The 18592-nt window shown below is 35.9% G+C and overlaps 1 protein-coding gene across 2 annotated transcripts in view; it reads right to left on the bottom strand.

The window, feature by feature from the left end:
* Positions 1-18592, bottom strand: part of LOC113436308 (uncharacterized) — a 187283-nt gene that overhangs the window by 139434 nt on the left and 29257 nt on the right. For both annotated transcript variants that reach the window (XM_087937525.1, XM_087937527.1), the window contains exon 2: positions 17048-17094. In XM_087937525.1, the coding sequence (XP_087793651.1) occupies positions 17048-17094 (47 nt within the window). The remainder of the gene's footprint in view (positions 1-17047; positions 17095-18592) is intronic.

Here is an 18592-nt window from a genome sequence, read left to right as displayed (position 1 = left end):
ATTACAACAGCACTGAAAAAAGTGGTTTATGACCATTTTCCACACATGACCATTGCAGCATGCCCATGGTCACATGATTTCCATGTCAACTGACTCACATTTATGATAATTGCAGTGTCCCAGAGTCATGTGATCCTCTTTTATGACTTTCTGACAGCAAAGTCAATGGGGAAACCAGATTCACTTAACAATCGTGTTACTAATTTAAGCACTGCGATGATTCAATTAACAAATGTGGTGAGAAAAGTCGTAAAATGGGGTGAAACTCACTTAACAATTTTTTCATTTAGGAACATAAATTTTGGGCGAAATTGTGGTCATAAGTTGAGGACTACCTGTATAGCATACAGAACTAAACATTGTGGCATTCCACTCAATATGACTCTCTAGTTTGATAAGAATCCCTCTTACAATTGTCAAGCCAGCTAAGTATTCATTTAATTGTTATGCCACCCATTCCACACTTAGCCAGCTTCCAGTCACCCTATTAGTGTGCTTGTCAAATGATTTGCTAAAATAAAAATATGGCATATCCACAGAATTGCCAGAATCAGTTAAGGGAATTACCCAATCAAAAACAAGACAAATTTACTCTGACAACATTTATTTTTGAGAAATCTGTGCTGACTTAAAACAATTACCCTTTGTTTTCAAGATGCTTAACCAGCAATCTCTTTATGACTATTATGTCTTAACATTAATGCATGGAATTTAGCAGACCATTAGGTAGTTCTTCAGTATACTATTAACCTATTAAATTTATATCCATAGAAATTTGAACTAATTCAAATGAAAAGATATTCCCTGGTTTTGTTTATGATAATCTCAAGATTCAGTCCTTGTCTTTTGGTGTTATAGAAATGAAATAAATACATTTTCTGATGGTGTACACCTTTTATTTTTGAAGAAAGAATCAAAACAGTAGCTAATGGTTTGCCTTCTTTTCCAGTTATTTTGTCCTTATCCTTATTTTTCTTCTTTTTTTATTCTGAATATAGATAAAGGACACTTTTTGTTTTATTTTGTTCATTCGGTGCTTTCTTATACTTAACTATATAACCTCCTAGAATGCATATGGATCAATATAAAAGAAAAAAAAAGAATGACATGGCCATAGGTGTATATCGGCCACCCAATCAAGCAGAAAAAATAGATGTCCTTTTTGCCAACCAACTAACAAACATATGCACATTATAATAGTAATGGGGACTTCAATTATCCTGATATCAATTGGAAAACTAATTCTTCACCAAGTGAGAAATCAAATAGGTTCCTAACCAACCTAGCTAACAACTTTGTTGTCCAAAATGTAGAGGATGCAACTAGAGGGACAGCCATATTGGACTTAATTCTTACAAAAAGAGAGAAGTGATAGAGGGAGTTGAAACTACAGGAACCTTGGGTGAGAGTGACATGTTATACTAGAATTCAACATAACGTAAACACAAGCAATAGAACATAATGACACCAGAGTCTTAGATTTTAAAAGAGCTGATTTTAAAAAACTCAGGGAGAACTTGGGAAAGATTCCATGGATGAAAATCCTAAAGAGGAAAACAACTCAAGAATCTTGGGAAATTCTGAAAAGTACGATCATAGAAGCCGAGACCAGCACAATACCATTGAGAAAGAAAAACAAGAAATCCAAGAAGAAACCAGCATGGCTGCACAAAGATCTCTTTGGCAAATTGAAAGAAAAAAAGGACAAGTACAAAAAATGGAAAGAGGGACATAAAACTAAGGCAGGATATCAGCAGATAGCCAGAATCTACAAAGATGAAGTCAGGAAGGCAAAGGCTAAGAACAAACAAAGACTTGCAACAAAAGTCAAAGATAATAAAAGTTTCTTCCAGCATACAAAAAACAAGAAAAAAATCAAGAAAACAGTTGATCTACTAAAGAGAGAAGATGGCAAAGAAGTAACAGGCAATGGAGAGAAAGCAGCTGCTTAACTCATTCTTTGAATCGGTCTTCACCCAAAAAGAAACTATAGCTCAACCCACCAAAAACATAACTGTAAAAAACAGACCAGAAATAAAAGTTAAAATAAGCAAAAAAAAGAAAACAATAGTAAGATAACACCTGCCTGATCTTGATGAACACAGATCACCGGGGCCTGAAGGACTACATCCCAGAGTTTTAAAGGAGCTGGCAGAGTTCATCTGAGAACCACTGCACCATTTCTTTCAAAAATCCTGGAGCACTGAGGAACTACCAGAGGACTGGAAAAGAGCTGATGTGGTTCCCATCTTCAAAAAAGAAAAGAAAAACAGACCCAGAGAACTACAGACCAATCAGCCTAATATCAATACCCAGGAAGATACTGGAAAAGATAATAAAAAAACAGATCTTCCGACATCTAGAAACAAATAAAGTAATATCTAGCAATCAGCACGGGTTTGTTAAAAATAGATCATGCCAAACCAAACTTATTTCATTTTTCAACATAGTGACTAAATTACTGCACCAGTGAAATACTGTGGACATAATATTCTTAGATTTCAGCAAGGCATTCAAAAAGTGGACCACAACCTACTTCTTAGTAAGCTAGAAAAAAGTGGAATAGATAGCACCACCACCAGATGGATTTGCAACTGGCTGACAAACCATATTCAATGAGTAGTCCTTAATGGGTCTAAGTCTACATGGAGATAAGTAAGCAGCGGGGTGCCACAAGGTTCCAACTTAGGCCCAGTACTCTTCAATACCTTCATTAATGATTTAAATGAGGGAATAGAAGGGAAACGTACCAAATTTGCAGATGATATTAAGCTGGCAGTTATAGCTAACACCCAAGAAGATAGGCTCAAGATCCAGATGGATCTTGACAAACCAGAACCCTGGGCCATATCTAACAAAATGAAATTCAATGTAGAGAAAAGTAAAGTCCTACACTTAGGCAAGAAAAACCAAAAGTATACATATAGACTGGGTGAAACCAGGCTTAACAGCAGTGACTGTGAGAGGGATCTTGGAGCCTTAGTGGACAATCAGCTAAATATAAGCTAGCATTGTGCAACAGCAGCCAAAAAAGCTAATGCAATTTAAGTTGCATTAACAGAGGGATACAATCAAGATCAAGTGAGGTAGTAATATCACTCTATAAAGCCTTAGTAAGACCACACCTAGAGTACTGCATCCAGTTTTGGTCACCACATTATAAAAAAGATATTGAGACTCTAGAAAAAGTACAGAGAAGACAACCAGGATGATTAGGGGACTGGAGGCTAAAACATATGAAGAATGGTTACAGGAATTGGGCATGGCTAGTGTAGTGAAGAGAAGGACCAGGGGAGACATGATAGCAATGTTCCAATATTTGAGGGGCTGCCACAGAACGAAAGGGGTCAAGCTATTTTCTAAAACACCTGTAAGCCAGACAAGAAATAATGGATGGAAACTGAACTGAACAAGGAGATATTTAACCTGGAAATAAGGAGAAACTTTCTGACAGTGAGAACAATCAACCAATGGAACAGCTGATTATCTGTTAAAGTACTGGATGCATATGTATTTTTGCTAGTGAACTGGCCATCTTTCTGCCTCCTAATTTGTTCTCTTTTTTATTTTTTCACAAAGGTTTTACGTAGCTATTTTGTCCTCTATGGTCAACTATTTTTTCAAGCAAAGACAATATAGACCTCACACAGATGCAAAAGAAAATCACAAGCTTGTCTATGGATGGTGGTATTCAATTTACAGGGGTTGCTTTTGTTTGGAGTTCACATGGAAGAATTGATACATATTTTATTTTAAGCAGATAAATTTGTATTGGATGTATTTAAAGGCATTCGGTAACAGTTTCTAAACTGTAAAAAACAGCAAAACAAAACCCCAGACTTTCTTTTTAAAAATGAAAATCCACATAACTGTTTAGCTTACAGCTTATATGTAATATTCATTTTAATCTATTCCAGTGCCAGTAAATGGATTCCAGAAGTGCCTATGCACATAATATGCCTAAAAGTATTATCAGAGTTGTACAAAACATTCTGAAAGTTACCTTCCTTTTGGCATTCCTGTGGGTGAAGTGCCTCTCTAAAGCTTCTCCTTGAAGCACCAAAGTACTCATGGTACAACCCACATTGAGACTTCCAAATTCATCTGTTATGAGACTGATAGCTAGCTGATCTTCTAAACGGTTTGCACACTTATACTTATTAGAAGTCTTAAGTATGCTTAAAGTTATATTCTGGATTTCTTTCAATGAACTTAAACTTTATGGCTTCATGTCCCATTTGTATCTTTACCACAAACTATACAGGCAAATGTATTTGCTTATTTGATTCAAATAAGATAAAGAAAAACCACAATGAAATAAACAAATAGGAAATACACGTAAGCAACATGAAAATATATACAATATACAGTATGCCAAAGATATCCAGTAAAGATTGCCATCTATCCTGCCTCAAGGTCTGACAGAATTATTCTGTTCTCTACTTTTCTATCAATTTATTATTTATTTATTATTTATTTATTTCTGCCTGCTTATCATCTATCTATCTATCTATCTATCTATCTATCTATCTATCTATCTATCATATAAGACCAGAGAGGCTAAAATCTTACATAGGTGATAGACATTCTGGCAACCTCCAATGTTGGAGCACTCACAACTTCTGGAAGTAAGTAGTTCCACTGATTACAATTAGAAGATGTCTCCAGTGTATGGAACAAAGTACAGATAGATCTAACAGAACATTATTGAAGCTCTTGGGGTGGGAGCCATATAATAAAGTCTATAATCATTTATAGATTTAGTTTTGAAAAATAGTAATGTCTAATTTCTTTTGGTTCTTCTCAATTGATCCAGTGGAAGTGTCACTGCTCAAAAAAAATAAAGGGAACACTTAAACAGCACAATGTAACTCCAAGTCAATCACACTTCTGTGAAATCAAACTGTCCACTTAGGTAGCAACACTGATTGACAATCAATTTCACATGCTGTTGTGCAAATGGATTAGACAACAGATGGAAAGGATAGGCAGTTAGCAAGACATCCCCAGTAAAGGAGTGGTTCCGCAGGTGGTGACCAGAGACCACTTCTCAATTCCTATGCTTTCTGGCTGATGGTTTGGTCACTTCTGAATGCTGGCGGTGCTTTTTACTCTAGTGGTAGCATGAGACAGAGTCTACAACCCACACAAGTGGCTCAGGTAGTACAGCTCATCCAGGATGGCACATCAATGCGAGCTGTGGCAAGAAGGTTTGCTGTGTCTGTCAGCATAGTGTCCAGAGCATGGAGGCGCTACCAGGAGACAGGCCAGTACATCAGGAGACGTGGAGACTTCCAGCGGGCCACAAATGTGCATGTGGCTGCTCAAACGGTCAGAAACAGACTCCATGAGGATGGTATGAGGGCCCAAAGTCCACAGGTGGGAGTTGTGCTTACAGCCCAACACCATGCAGGACATTTGGCATTTGCCAGAGAACACCAAGATTGGCAAATTCGCCACTGGCACCCTGTGCTCTTCACAGATGAAAGCAGGTTCACACTGAGCACATGTGACAGATATGACAGGGTCTGGAGATGCCATGGAGAACATTCTGTGCCTGCAACATCCTCCAGCATGACCAGTTTGGCAGTGGGTCAGTAATGGTGTGGGGTGGCATTTCTTTAGGGGGCCGCACAGCCCTCCACGTGCTCACCTGAGGTAGCCTGACTGCCATTAGGTACCGAGATGAGATCCTCAGACCCCTTGTGAGACCATATGCTGGTGTGGTTGGCCCTGGGTTCCTCCTAATGCAAGACAATGCTAGACCTCATTTAGCTGGAGTGTGTCAGCAGTTCCTGCAAGATGAAGGCATTGATGCTATGGACTGGCCCACCCGTTCCTCAGACCTCAATCCAATTGAGCACATCTGGGACATCATGTCTCGCTCCCTCTACCAATGCCACGTTGCACCACAGACTGTCCAGGAGTTGGGGGATGCTTTAGTCCAGGTGTGGGAGGAGATTCCTCAGGAGACCATCTGCCACCTCATCAGGAGCATGCCCAGGCATTGTAGGGAGGTCATACAGGCACATGGAGGCCACACACACTACTGAGCCTCATTTTGACTTGTTTTAAGGAGATTACATCAAAGTTGGATCAGCCTGTAGTGTTTTTTTCCACTTTAATTTTGAGTGTAACTCAAATCCAGACCTCCATGGGTTGCTAAATTCAATTTCCATTGATAATTTTTGTGTGATTTTGTTGTCAGCGCATTCAACTATGTAAAGAACAAAGTAGTTAATAAGAATATTTCATTCGTTCAGATCTAGGATGTCTTATTTTTGTGTTCCCTTTATTTTTCTGAGCAATGTATATTATGACACAGAAAAATAAACTATCAGCTTCCCAAGATTTCTGCTGCAGATATTTTTATCTGAGCAGAATTTTCTTCTTACAAATAGATACAGAACTCAATAACCAGACATCCAAATTCTACTCTGTCATCACTGGATAGTTCCAGGAAAAAAAGGCATTTTAGATATTAGGATTGATATGTCTAAATAGCCATTATCTACTTTTGACAAGGGCTGCTTAATTTAATAATGGCTAACATTATTTCAAATAATTTATTTTGTTATCTTGTACAACTTATATGACCACTGAAGAATTCCAGTTTGGGAATACAGATTGCTGACTTCAGGAAAATTTGAGATATAACCTTGTCTTTTGTAAATGTTTGCTTGCTAACTGCACCATGTCTATATCAATAAAGATTTGGTACTTTGAGAAAAACACATTTAGGACTTAGCTCTAAGATATTCCATTATTTTCACCTAAATGCTTTTCATTTATGAGACTAGTGACATCTGGTTCATAATATTTTACTGACAGGTCAATGAACTAGGTTCAGCATAGTGTGAACAATATGGGCTCATAGTGGACATTACATATAGGAATGCCACAATTCAGAATTATATATGCCTGAAGACCCCAACATTATTTTGTTCAATATACCATCAGTTGAAAGTACAAGTATTAACTGATTGTGTGTCAACTAATATAGTAAATGTAGTACACTCCTAATTTATAGATGTGGTGATCAATATTTTGACAGATATTTGACATATTCAATTTTAATTGACCAAGGTTATTATGTAACAATAAAATTGTAGAGAAAATTCAGACTAACTATAAGGACATGTATATGGAGATTCTCAGTCATCCAGGTCATGGTTGTCCAAAGCAAAACCGCTTCAAAGAAAAACCAGAAAGTCCAGTTTTAAGAAGCAACTGGACTTTCTGGTTTTTCTTCAGAGGTTTCGCTTCTCATCCAAGAAGCTTCTTCAGCTCTGAGTAAATCACTGAAGAAGCTTCTTGGATGAGAAGCGAAACCTCTTCAAAGAAAACCAGAAAAATCAGAAAGTCCAGTTACCTCTTGAAAAAGCACCTTCGGGATTACTATAAGGACACAACAATCTAATAATATAAAAAGTTCTACATAAAATACAAATTACATCTTTAATATCAGACAAAGAAAGTTTGGAATGATACAGTATCATATAATGCATTTGGAACAATCCAGATGTCTTATGGCCTTAAACAGTATTGTTCCGCAATGCAGATTATATATCTTGATGCATGAAGATTTTTATCAGTTTAGAAAGAAAATCCAGTTAGGCTCAGCATTAATGTGGATTAGGCTCAGCATAATGTGGATTCTGGATTCAAGTCTCATGTTTGTTCAATTACTGTGAGAACTGTAAAACCAATAACTAGGTAAGTTTGTTTCTAAATGATACTTTTATTTATGGATTTTGAAAAATTATCAGAAGTTATGCATCTAGAATAATTCCCTATTACAAAATTCTAATTTAACTTCTATAATTCATTCTTCTAATGGAATGTTGAGAAATGTCAGTGACCTTAAAAAAATAGCCAGATTAAAGAGATTTTTGAGGGTGGTAAAGTATTCAAAAACTATATTATCCCTCTTTCCTGCAATGATGAAGATACTTATGTTCAGAACAAGTACCTGAAATGGCTGCTTTCATTCTTTCAACCATATTTACTTATCAGTCTGATTCAAAATGTACTCTGAAAACAATCCAAACAAAATAACCCATGCAAAGTACAAATGCAAGACTCCTTTCATACTTTCCTTCTTTGTCTAACTGCAGAGTATAAATCTCAACCTCTAAAAAAATTCTGCTGCAAACATAAGGTTTACAAGTTAATGTAAATGCTATTTATAACAGAATACATATATAGCAGTTATGCTTTTCAATCTCCAATTAGATAGATCTTCTACAAGCAAATCATATTTACTTGAAAGGTGGCATCCTTGATTTTAAGGTAACAACCCTTATTGTAAGATCAAACAGAGAAAAACTTTTTTTAATTCATATTCTCAACAAATCTAAGATAATTCCCCCATTTTTAAGATGAGTTGGGGAAAAATAATCTTTTCAGTAGATGCAATATAATTAGTCCCCTTTTGCAAACTATCTGGTCAGATAACAAACTATCTAGTCAGATAACAGATAGCAAACTTTTCAGATGAAACAGGAAGAAATTAACTATGATAAACAACTGTAAATGTGCACAAATGAGTTCTGTCCTAAGGGTGTTACTGATTTTTTATTCATATCTGGAGTAGAGTTATATTCTGAAATTTAATATTCTTTGCAAAATTTGCAAAGTTGAACAAGTTTTACTTAAAAGGTATTTCCAGCCATTTTAACATTGTGGGATTATTATTATTATAACATCAGAAATATTAAAAGCTTCATTACTTTTCTACATTATTTTTTTGTCCACTGCTAAGGAATAAAAACCCTTTACATTTAAATGAAAGGGAATTCAGTTAAATTGTTTAACTTGGGCTTGTTTATTTTTTTTAAGTTAAGGTGTTAAATTATTACACATGTTGTAATGTTGACATGCACAGATTTGTTCCTCTAAATTTTATACACTCAGGAAATTTTGCAGTTATTTCTGTACTTCCTGCCACATAACATTTTATGTAGTTTTAAAAATAAAACTGGTAAGATTTTCAAACTAATCAGTCATGCAAATTAGAAATATTAATTATTAATTGATTACCTGACAACTATTTAGGGCAACATTTTTCCCACATCTGTCAAAAACCTTTAGAACATATTTGATTCCATACATAAAATAAAATGCAGCAAAATCTTCAGAAGGACGTATCGTAGTATCCAAACCCAGGATAATTTCATTTTTACCCAAGTTTATCTGTTTCAGAACAAAGGAACTTGACACATTGTGATTAGCTAAGGGTTGTTAGTAAATATGGTCAAAAGAAAATGAAAAGCTGACGGTCCATAATACAAGCCTCCCATGTAACAAAGGGTGAAGCTGAATACAAGCACAGATGAAAATGGGGGGTGGTTGGGAGGAAGGATACCCCCTCCCCATTTCGCTTGAAAAATAAAGGACAGAGAAATGAGTCTTGCTGGCAAACAGATAACTTGCAGGCCCTGACCCTTCGACTCACCAGGAATTCAAACACAAAGCTCTTTTCATAGGGACTGTCTTATACATTCTCAGATAAGGCAGCACATAAGAGCAAGCAAAGGAATTTCCAAAACAGAGGCTATTGTGGACACTGTTGCAATAGATGGTTGTTTCTTTTCTCACTGTCCCTGTTGACACACACCTGGGGAGTGTTTATATGCAGCTATGCCACCTCCTTCTTTGGATCAGTTTAAATAACTATGTGGTTTTTCATTCAGGAATCGTTAACTGTCCCAGTGATGTGCATGGAAGGCAGCAGACATGCATGACAGAGAGGAGGGGAGTCTGGAATCAACTCTCTGATCAAGATTTTCTCTCATCCCAATTAAAAAGAAAGAAATATCAACATGCACATAAAGAAAACTGGGCATATTTATACCCATATTTCAAATCTGGACTCATCATCAGAAAAAAAGCAACAGTTACCTGAAGTTTGTGGTAATTTTTGTCTTGCTCCACTGCACTTTTTTCCCCCAAGGCTGTCCGGAGCTTACAGCTCAGAGATGCCACATAGAGGCCCTTTATGTGATACGGCTTATTTGCCTGTCAGGCTGAAAACAAGTTTCTGCACTGAGCAATAGTCCATTTTGTTGAACTCTGAGTAGCATATCCACAAAACTCCTGTAATTGTCTAGAGCTGGCTCTTGGCAACTCACCGCACCCTGGATTCATTTTTCCGCTGCACTGAGAAAAGCTTTAAGCTGTTCGCCTCCTCCTAGTTTAAAAGTTTAGTTAGTGGTGGGTGGAGAGAGGATTCAGTTGAGAAAGGAAACTGCGCATAATCAGAACTTGGAGAGCTTCCTCTGTTCCTCTCTCCTCCCCCCTTTCCAACCGAGCTAAGCAGGCACTGCTTCTTCATAGAATTTAGGAATGTAAAGGGAGGACTCGAAAGAGGCCCAGCCAGACAAACCTTTCTCAATCAATTAGCTTGCAACCATTACTTGTGACCTAAGGTCACGCAGCATAAGTGTGTGGGGTGTGCCTTGAGGAGCACCAAAGCTGCTTATTAAAACTTACATAACCCAAAGTGTGCTAAAAAGAAAAAGAAAATAAAATCAAACACAATTTGGAAATGGAGGAAAGAGGGAGAAAAACATTTGCTAATATTAGGCTAATAGAGGAAGTTATTTGATGGTTTAGGAGAAACTAAGTGAATATAGAGCTTAAGGATCCAAATGCATTCTATGCATTTTATTATTATTTTTAGTGTCCATTTTCTTTTGGGGAACATTGGTAAGGCTAATCAGTGTTTATAGGTATATAGCTAATACTGTTAAATGAAACTATGTTAAGAAACAGCTGGGTATTGGTTTTGAATTTTATTGCTTATCAGGTCAGGTTTATTCTGTTTCTAAGACTATTTTCAATGATGGTTTCTCCATTATCACTTTAAATATTTCAGCTTGAAAGCAATTGAATCAGTGGTGGTATTCTACTGGTTCGGCCTGGTTCTGCAATGAGCAGTAGAGACCGACCCAGTTCTCTCCGCTGCTCTGCTGTTGGGCCCACCCGCTCACCCAGGCTCCCATACTCACCTTTATCCTCTGCTATTGAAGCACAACTGCTTTGCACAGCACACTAGAGTGCTGTGCGGCAGCTGCTGAAGCAACCAGGAGAGTGCAGGCTTGCAGGAGGTGAGTTGGAATGCCTCTGCGCCTGTGCAAAGTGCACGTGTGGTGTGTGCACACATACAAAGTGTGCACATGCACAAAGCGTGCCCATCAAGCCACACCCACCAAACCAGTGGTAAAACTTTTTGAATCCCACCACTGAATTGAATCCACCATAGAGGCAGTATACTTTTAGGCTAAGAATACATGTTTTTCATTCCAACACCCTGCCATACTGACTATGGAACAAATACAGCACTTAAGAACTCTAATGTAGCTTGCAATCTTAATATAGGTCAGAAGCAATGGTCCCCACATTTTAACAACACCCAAGTGGTCTGAAAAGATGATTCAAAATGAATTTCAGCTTAATATGTTATCAGAAAATAAGCAGGGAAATGTAGCACTGAAAAAGTAAAAACCATGGCTTGATTTCTGAAGAAGACATTACTATATCATGGGAATCATATATCTTTATCTCAGTCCAAGAATAGACTTCAGTTCAACAGACCAAAGCTAAAGAGGGGCAAATGTGGGATGAAGGATTCATGGGAAAGAAAAAAAGAGATATCACAATGGTAATGTGTAAATGTAATCCTTTTGCTAATATATTAAAATTGTTTCTGTGCATCCTCTTATTTTTGGAATTGGATTAACATAAACTGCAATCATGGGATGAACCTAGCAATATTTTTTCCATAATTTAACAAAATATGAGTCTATTTACCTACAACTTGAAGTTTCCACTGTAGGTCTTTGTACCTTGTGGTTAAAGTTTCGCATACACGCCCCTAAGATTTTTCAAGATCTGATCATTTTTTTAAAGCTCTCTAAGAATATTAAGTGGGGAGTGGATGCCAAAAATATAACTCATAGGCAACAACTTTCTGGATATCATTGTTTAATAACCTAAAATATTTTTGTTGTATGACACTCTGTGGAACAACATATATCAACTTCATTCAACTTTGCATTTACTCAGGTTTCAAAGTGTGCTATCAACTCTTTTTTATCATTATATGAATTGAAAATTGCAAAAGGAGCATTCATTTTTATACATCTCCTAAAATTTGCTTTTTGCATACAATTTCTAAAACATATTTTCTAAAACATGTAGACAATCATAAAAGATACAACTGTCCTACAACAATAGTAATGGGGGATTTTTAACTACCCTGACATCAACTAGGAGACAAACTCTGCACCAAGTGGAAGATCCAACAGGTTCCTGACAAACCTAGCAAACAACTTTGTTTCCCAAAAAGTAGAGAAGGGAACAAGGGGATCAGCCATATTGGACTTAATTCTCACTAACAGAGATGAAATGATAGAAGGTGTTGAAGTACAGGAACTTTAAGGGGGAATGATCATGCAATATTGGAATTCAACATTATGCACAACCAATAGAACAAAGTCAAACTAGAGACTTGGACTTTAAGTCTTGGACTAATTTCAATAAACTTAGAGAGAGCTTGGGAAGGTTTGCATAGATGAGAATCCTCAAGGGGAAAACCACTCAAGAAGCCTGGAAATTTTTGAAAAGTGAGATTATAAAAGCCCAGTCCAGCCCAATACCAATGAAGAAGAAAAACAACAGCTCTGAAAAGAAACCAGAATAGCTGCATAAAGAACTCTCTGACAAATTGAAAGACAAAAAGGACAAGTATAAAAAGTGGAAAGAGGGGCACATAACTAAAGCAGAATATCAGCAAATAGCCTGGGCCTGCAAAGATGAAGTAAGGAAAGCTAAGGCTCACAATAAACAAGGGTTTGTGACAAAATTAAAAAATAACAAAAAAAAAGCTTTTTCCAACATGTTAAAAACAAGAAAGAAGTCAAGGAAACAATTGGTCCATTGCCTGGAAATAGTGGCAAGAAGGTGACAAGCAACAGGGAGAAAGCAGAACTACTTAACTCATTTTTTGCCTCTGTCTTTACACCAAGGGAAAAAAACAGTCTAACCTATCAAAAACAGCACCACAAAAACCAGATTAGGAACACAAGTAAAAATAGGGAAGAAAATGGTAAGTGAGCACCTGTCTACCCTGGACAAGTTCAAATCACCAGGACCAGATGAATTACACCCCAAGGTTCTGAAGGAACTGTCAGACAAGATATCAGAACTACTGGACTATATCTTTCAAAGATCCTGGAGCACCAGGGGACTGCCAGAGGACTGCAAAAGAGCTGATGTATATCCAGGAAATTACAGATCTATCAGCCTGACCTCAAAACCAGGGAAGATTCTGCAAAAGGTAATCAAGCAGCAAATCAGTGAACACCGAGAAGCAAACAAAATAATAATCAAAAGCCAACACAGGTTTGCCAAAAACAGATCATGCCAGATTAAACTTATTGCATTCTTTGACAAAGTGACCAAATTAATGGACCAGAGGAATGCTGTCAATATAATTTATTGGATTTCAGTAAGGCATTTGATAAAGTATACTATAACCTACCACTTGATAAAATAGAAAAATGTGGATTACACAGCATCACCACCAGATGGATTCGTAACTGGCTGACCAACTGCACTCAATGTGTAGTCCTTAATGGAACTGCAATTACATGGAGGGAAATGTGCAGTGGGATACCCCAAGGCTCTGTTTTAGGGCCAGTACTTTTCAACATCTTCATCAATGATTTGGATGAGGGGATAGATGGAGAACTCATGAAATTTGCAGACAACATCATGCTAGCAGGAATAGCAAACACCCCAGAAGATAGGCTTAAGATATAGAAGGATCTTGTCAGACTTGAACATTGGGCATTATCTAACAAAATGAAATTCAATGGTAAAAAAGTAAGGTTCTATATTTCAGCAAGAAAAACAAAATGCATAGATACAGTATATGTGGTAACTGTGAGAGGGATCTTAGAGTCCTAGTGGACAATCACTTAAATATAAGCCAGCAGTGTGCTGCAGCTGCCAAAAAAGTTCTAGACTGCATAAACAGAAGGATAGAATCAAGATCATGTGAAGTGTTAATACCACCTTATAATGCCTTGGTAAGGCCACACTTGGAATACTGCATCCAGTTTTGGTCACCCCAATGTAAAAAAAGATGTTGAGACTCTAGAAAGAGTGCAGAGATTATTAAGGGACTGGAAGCTAAAACATATAATGTACAGTTGCTGAAACTGGGTATGTCTAGTCTGATGAAAAGAAGGACTAGGAGTGACAAGATAGCAGTGTTCCAATATCTCAGGGCTGCCACAAAGAAGAGGGAGTCAAGCTATTCTCCAAAGCACCTTAGAACAATTAATCAGTAGAACAGCTTGTCTCCAGAAGTTGTACATGTTCCAACACTGGAAATTTTTAAGAAGAAATGAGATAACCATTTCTCTGAAGTGTAGGGTTTCTTGCCTAAGCAGGAGGTTGGACCAGAAGACTCCAAGGTCCCTTCCAATTCTGTTATTCTATTCTAAGTCTGGAAAGAGCCTTGAAGGGCTTTTAGTCCTACTCAAGCAGCAGACTGTGACTATTCTGGAAAAATGGTTGTCAGTCTTTTCTTTAAAACTCCAGTGATGGAGTACCCACAACTTCAAGAGGTAAGCCATTCCAGTGATTAATCGTTGTCATGAAGGCAAGCTGATCTGTTGATTAATTATTCTAACTGTGAGAAACTTTTTCCTTATTTCTATGCCAGTTCTCTCCTTGATTGATTTCTATCCATTGCCTTTTGTTCTGCCTTCAGATCAGAGGTGGTATTCAGAAAGTTCTGACCAGTTCTGGAGAACCAGTAATGGAAATTTTGAGTAGTTCGGAGAACTGGCAAATACTGCCTCTGACTGGAGATTTTACAGTATCCTTCCCCTGTCATGCCCACCAAGACACGCCCACAGAACCTGTAGTAAAAAATACTTTGGAGAATAGGTTGATACCTTGTGGCAGCCCCTCAAATCTCTTAGTGTGTAAGCATAACTATAACAGTACATAATTAGTAAGATTTTTTTCAATGAAAACCAATTTGAGAACTTTATGTCATGATCTGAAAAACCTTAACTCAACACCGATTGCACTCTGAACATACTGAACTGCAACTTTTTCTTTATTAGTACTATAAATATTAACATGAGCACTTAAAAAACCTATAAATGAATGCTTATGTGAATATTATTCATAATAATGTTGTTATTCATTATTATACTCATTATACTATGTGGTTCAGCATGAGTTTGTTCACATATCTTAGTATTCCCAGTGATATTTGTTTTGCTTTTCTCTTACAAAAAATTTGAGAAATTGTAATCTAGGAAACTTACAGTAACAGGTATCAATATGCACAAAATGGAAATAAGCATGTTGTTCATGTCTACAATATTCAAGAATAAAAGAATTTTTCCTGAAGACAATATAACTCACCCAATAAAATTAGACATTGTAAAAAAAAATCATCCCATATTGGTAATTTTCCATTTCATTTTATTTTGTTTTTAGCTGTTTTTTTTAATATTTTTCCTAATTCTTTTATGCCACCTTGAGTCCACTGGAGTTAGGCAGCCAATATATTTTCATACATAAATATTCTAATTTTAAATTTTTGTAAAATCAAAATATAAATTCCCTGCATACTTAAATTGATATTTTGGATGGGTGTTAAATTATAGTCTATCAGTAGTTTCTAGTTCCAGCTGCACCAGATTTACTTTACAAAGTATTTTGGTCATCAAAGCATAGTCCCACAACTTGGTTAGCTATTCTTAGGTTAAGAGGATCAAATTTTCTAGTAAGAAGCATATATTATTCAGACAGCAATTGTAATTTGTAAATTTAATTCAGTATACTTTGAGGGCATACACGTTTCAGTAAAATTTAATAAAAAATACCATAGGTTGAAAAGGAATTCAATTTTATAATTTGTTTCATTCTAATAGGAATAACATTCCACGAGACTGCTGAACTTCATGTCATTGTCACCAAATAGGAAAGAATGATCTAATCTGCTACTTACATTTCTATGCACGAAATGTCTATTTTAGCAATCAAATCTGGACTAAAATACCAATGACAAAATATCTTCTATCATTTTTTTCTGGAGTGAGTTTGAGTTTTTTCTTCTGCTGGAATACCCATAAATGAATCTGTTTTATTGCATTCAAATTATTTACCCATTTAATCATACAGTACAATCTCTGACCTGTTTGGATTCTTACTTCATCAGGAGTTGGGTATTAAGACTATATACTGTATTATGAAAGTAAATAAGGCTATATATTATAAGATTTTCAAATTCAGCCAAATGAGTCAGCATCCCTCCTTGTTTCTGTGATTCTTCTAATAATATGCTACTTATTTGAATATATAGAAACCCATAGGATAAGTTTCAGACTAATTTTTTACTTTGTTAATGATTAAGTTTTCCAGCCTAAACAAATCATTCACTCTCCACTGAACTAATTTTTGGCACTTTCCTCTTCATAGAAATAAACATTTAATAACAATACAAGGAAAGAAAGGTGTTTTTGACTTCAACTGTTCTCAAATAGAAAGAATGTATTTTCTTTTCTCAATTTAGGAAATCCACTTCTACTAATAGACAGAAAAAAATCCATTTATGGATTTCAAATTTAGGATCATATCTCAATTTGTTGAACATACCCAAAAGATTATTTTGTAGAACAAAAACAATGCCCATACTAATGATTATTAGCAACAATAGGATAAATATACTGGAATAAAAAAGAACTGAAATTGTTAAATCTGAAACAGTTTCTCATCTATATATCTCATGTATATGTATATGTACATGTACATTATATCTATATTATGTATATGTATAGGCATATGTTGAGAAACTATTTCAGGTTAAGTATATGAGCACAACTATTACAGAAATTACAATTCTATTTAGTCATATAATTGATCCTGACATATTTGGCTTCATCTGAAAAGATAAAAAGCAGCGAGAACATAAATGATATACCTGAAGAGAACAAAGTTACAGAACAGTACTCACATTTTTGGAAGCCTCATCAGATTACATTTATATGGAAGGGGGAAAGTCTGGGGAAAAATGAATAATTATCTTATTATAGTAAGGAAAGAAATCAGAAATTGCATTATATACTCTGCCTGAGTCTACTATAGTTTAAGCAAAAACTAAATCTTTACATACTATCACCAATGATGAGGATGATCATGAAAATGCATAACAATTTTACTACTTATTTCTTTTAACATATTTTCTGTATACTTCTTACAATCATTTTACAACTGGTAAAATGTCCATTCTTTAATAGATATTATATTCATAACATTTTTGTATGGATTTTGTAAATTGAGAATAGCGTTTCAGCATCACTATTTTAAAATTCATCTATACATGGAATAAATATACAGTTATCTGTAATTATAGTTCAAAATTAAGTTTGAGCAAAACAGTTGTAGTGACTAATTCTCTTACAGTATTCTTCTCCATGCAATAAGAAATGACATGGCATGTGGAATTAGGTGTTGTATACAAAGATGTCCTAAAGGAAATCAACCCTGACTGTTCTTTGCAAGGACAGAAACGGAAGCTGAAGTTCAAATACTTTGGTAACCAAATGAGAAAAAAGGACTCATTGGAAAGGTCTCTGATGTTGACAAAGAGTGAAGGCAAAAGGAGAAGGGAATGGCAGAGGATGAGATAGTTAGATTGTGTCATTAATGCAGTGAAAATAAATTTGGGTGAACTCTGGGATACAGTGCAGGACAAGAGCGGCCTGGCATGCTGTGATCCATATAATCACAATGAGTAAGACATGACTTAGTGACTGAACAGCAACAGCAACAAAATATAAAAATGTGATAAATTTTACATATTTTATCAAATTGTTCAGATTTGCAACTGATTTCTTCACAGATGACCAGGCAGTTCAGCTTAGCTTTCACTTTTACTTTACTATCCTGAATTATCAGGAAATGGCTGACATGAGGATTCATTTTCTACATTCACACTTGGACTTCTTTTTCAAAAATCTAGTAATGAAAATCTAATAATGATGAAAACATTAAAGCCAATGTTTAACACATAACTCTTTAACACATTCTTTGGATCAGTCTTTATAAACAGCAATGGCTCATGCCCAATATTTCATAGTAGAACCACAGACAATTACAATGATCTAATACATATCGATTTTGCAGAAGATAATGTTGAAAAAGCACTATGCAATCTAAAACCATCTCTATCTATTGGACCCGACGGACTATGTACCTACTTCCTAAAAAAAAACTATCAACTGCCATAGCAGAACCTCTAAGCATAATCTTTGAAAAATCTTTCAGGACCAGCTCCTTGCCCAACCTATGGTCAATAGCCACAGTCATTCCCATCTTCAAAAAGGGAGACCCCAACCTTGTTGAAAATTACAGACCAATCTCCTTATGCTGCATCACCTGCAAAGTCATGGAATCAATTATTAACCAATCCATTACCCTCCACTTCAAGACAAACAATCTACTCTCTAACAAACAATTTGGTTTCAGAAAAAAATATCCTGTAATCTGAAACTCCTAC

This window comes from Pseudonaja textilis, chromosome 7, assembly GCF_049901715.1.
Source record: "Pseudonaja textilis isolate UNSWEBS1 chromosome 7, rPseTex1.2, whole genome shotgun sequence".
Taxonomy (NCBI): Eukaryota; Metazoa; Chordata; class Lepidosauria; order Squamata; family Elapidae; genus Pseudonaja; species Pseudonaja textilis.
Note: the sequence above shows the minus strand (reverse complement) of the source record. Positions and strands in the feature narration are given on the sequence as shown.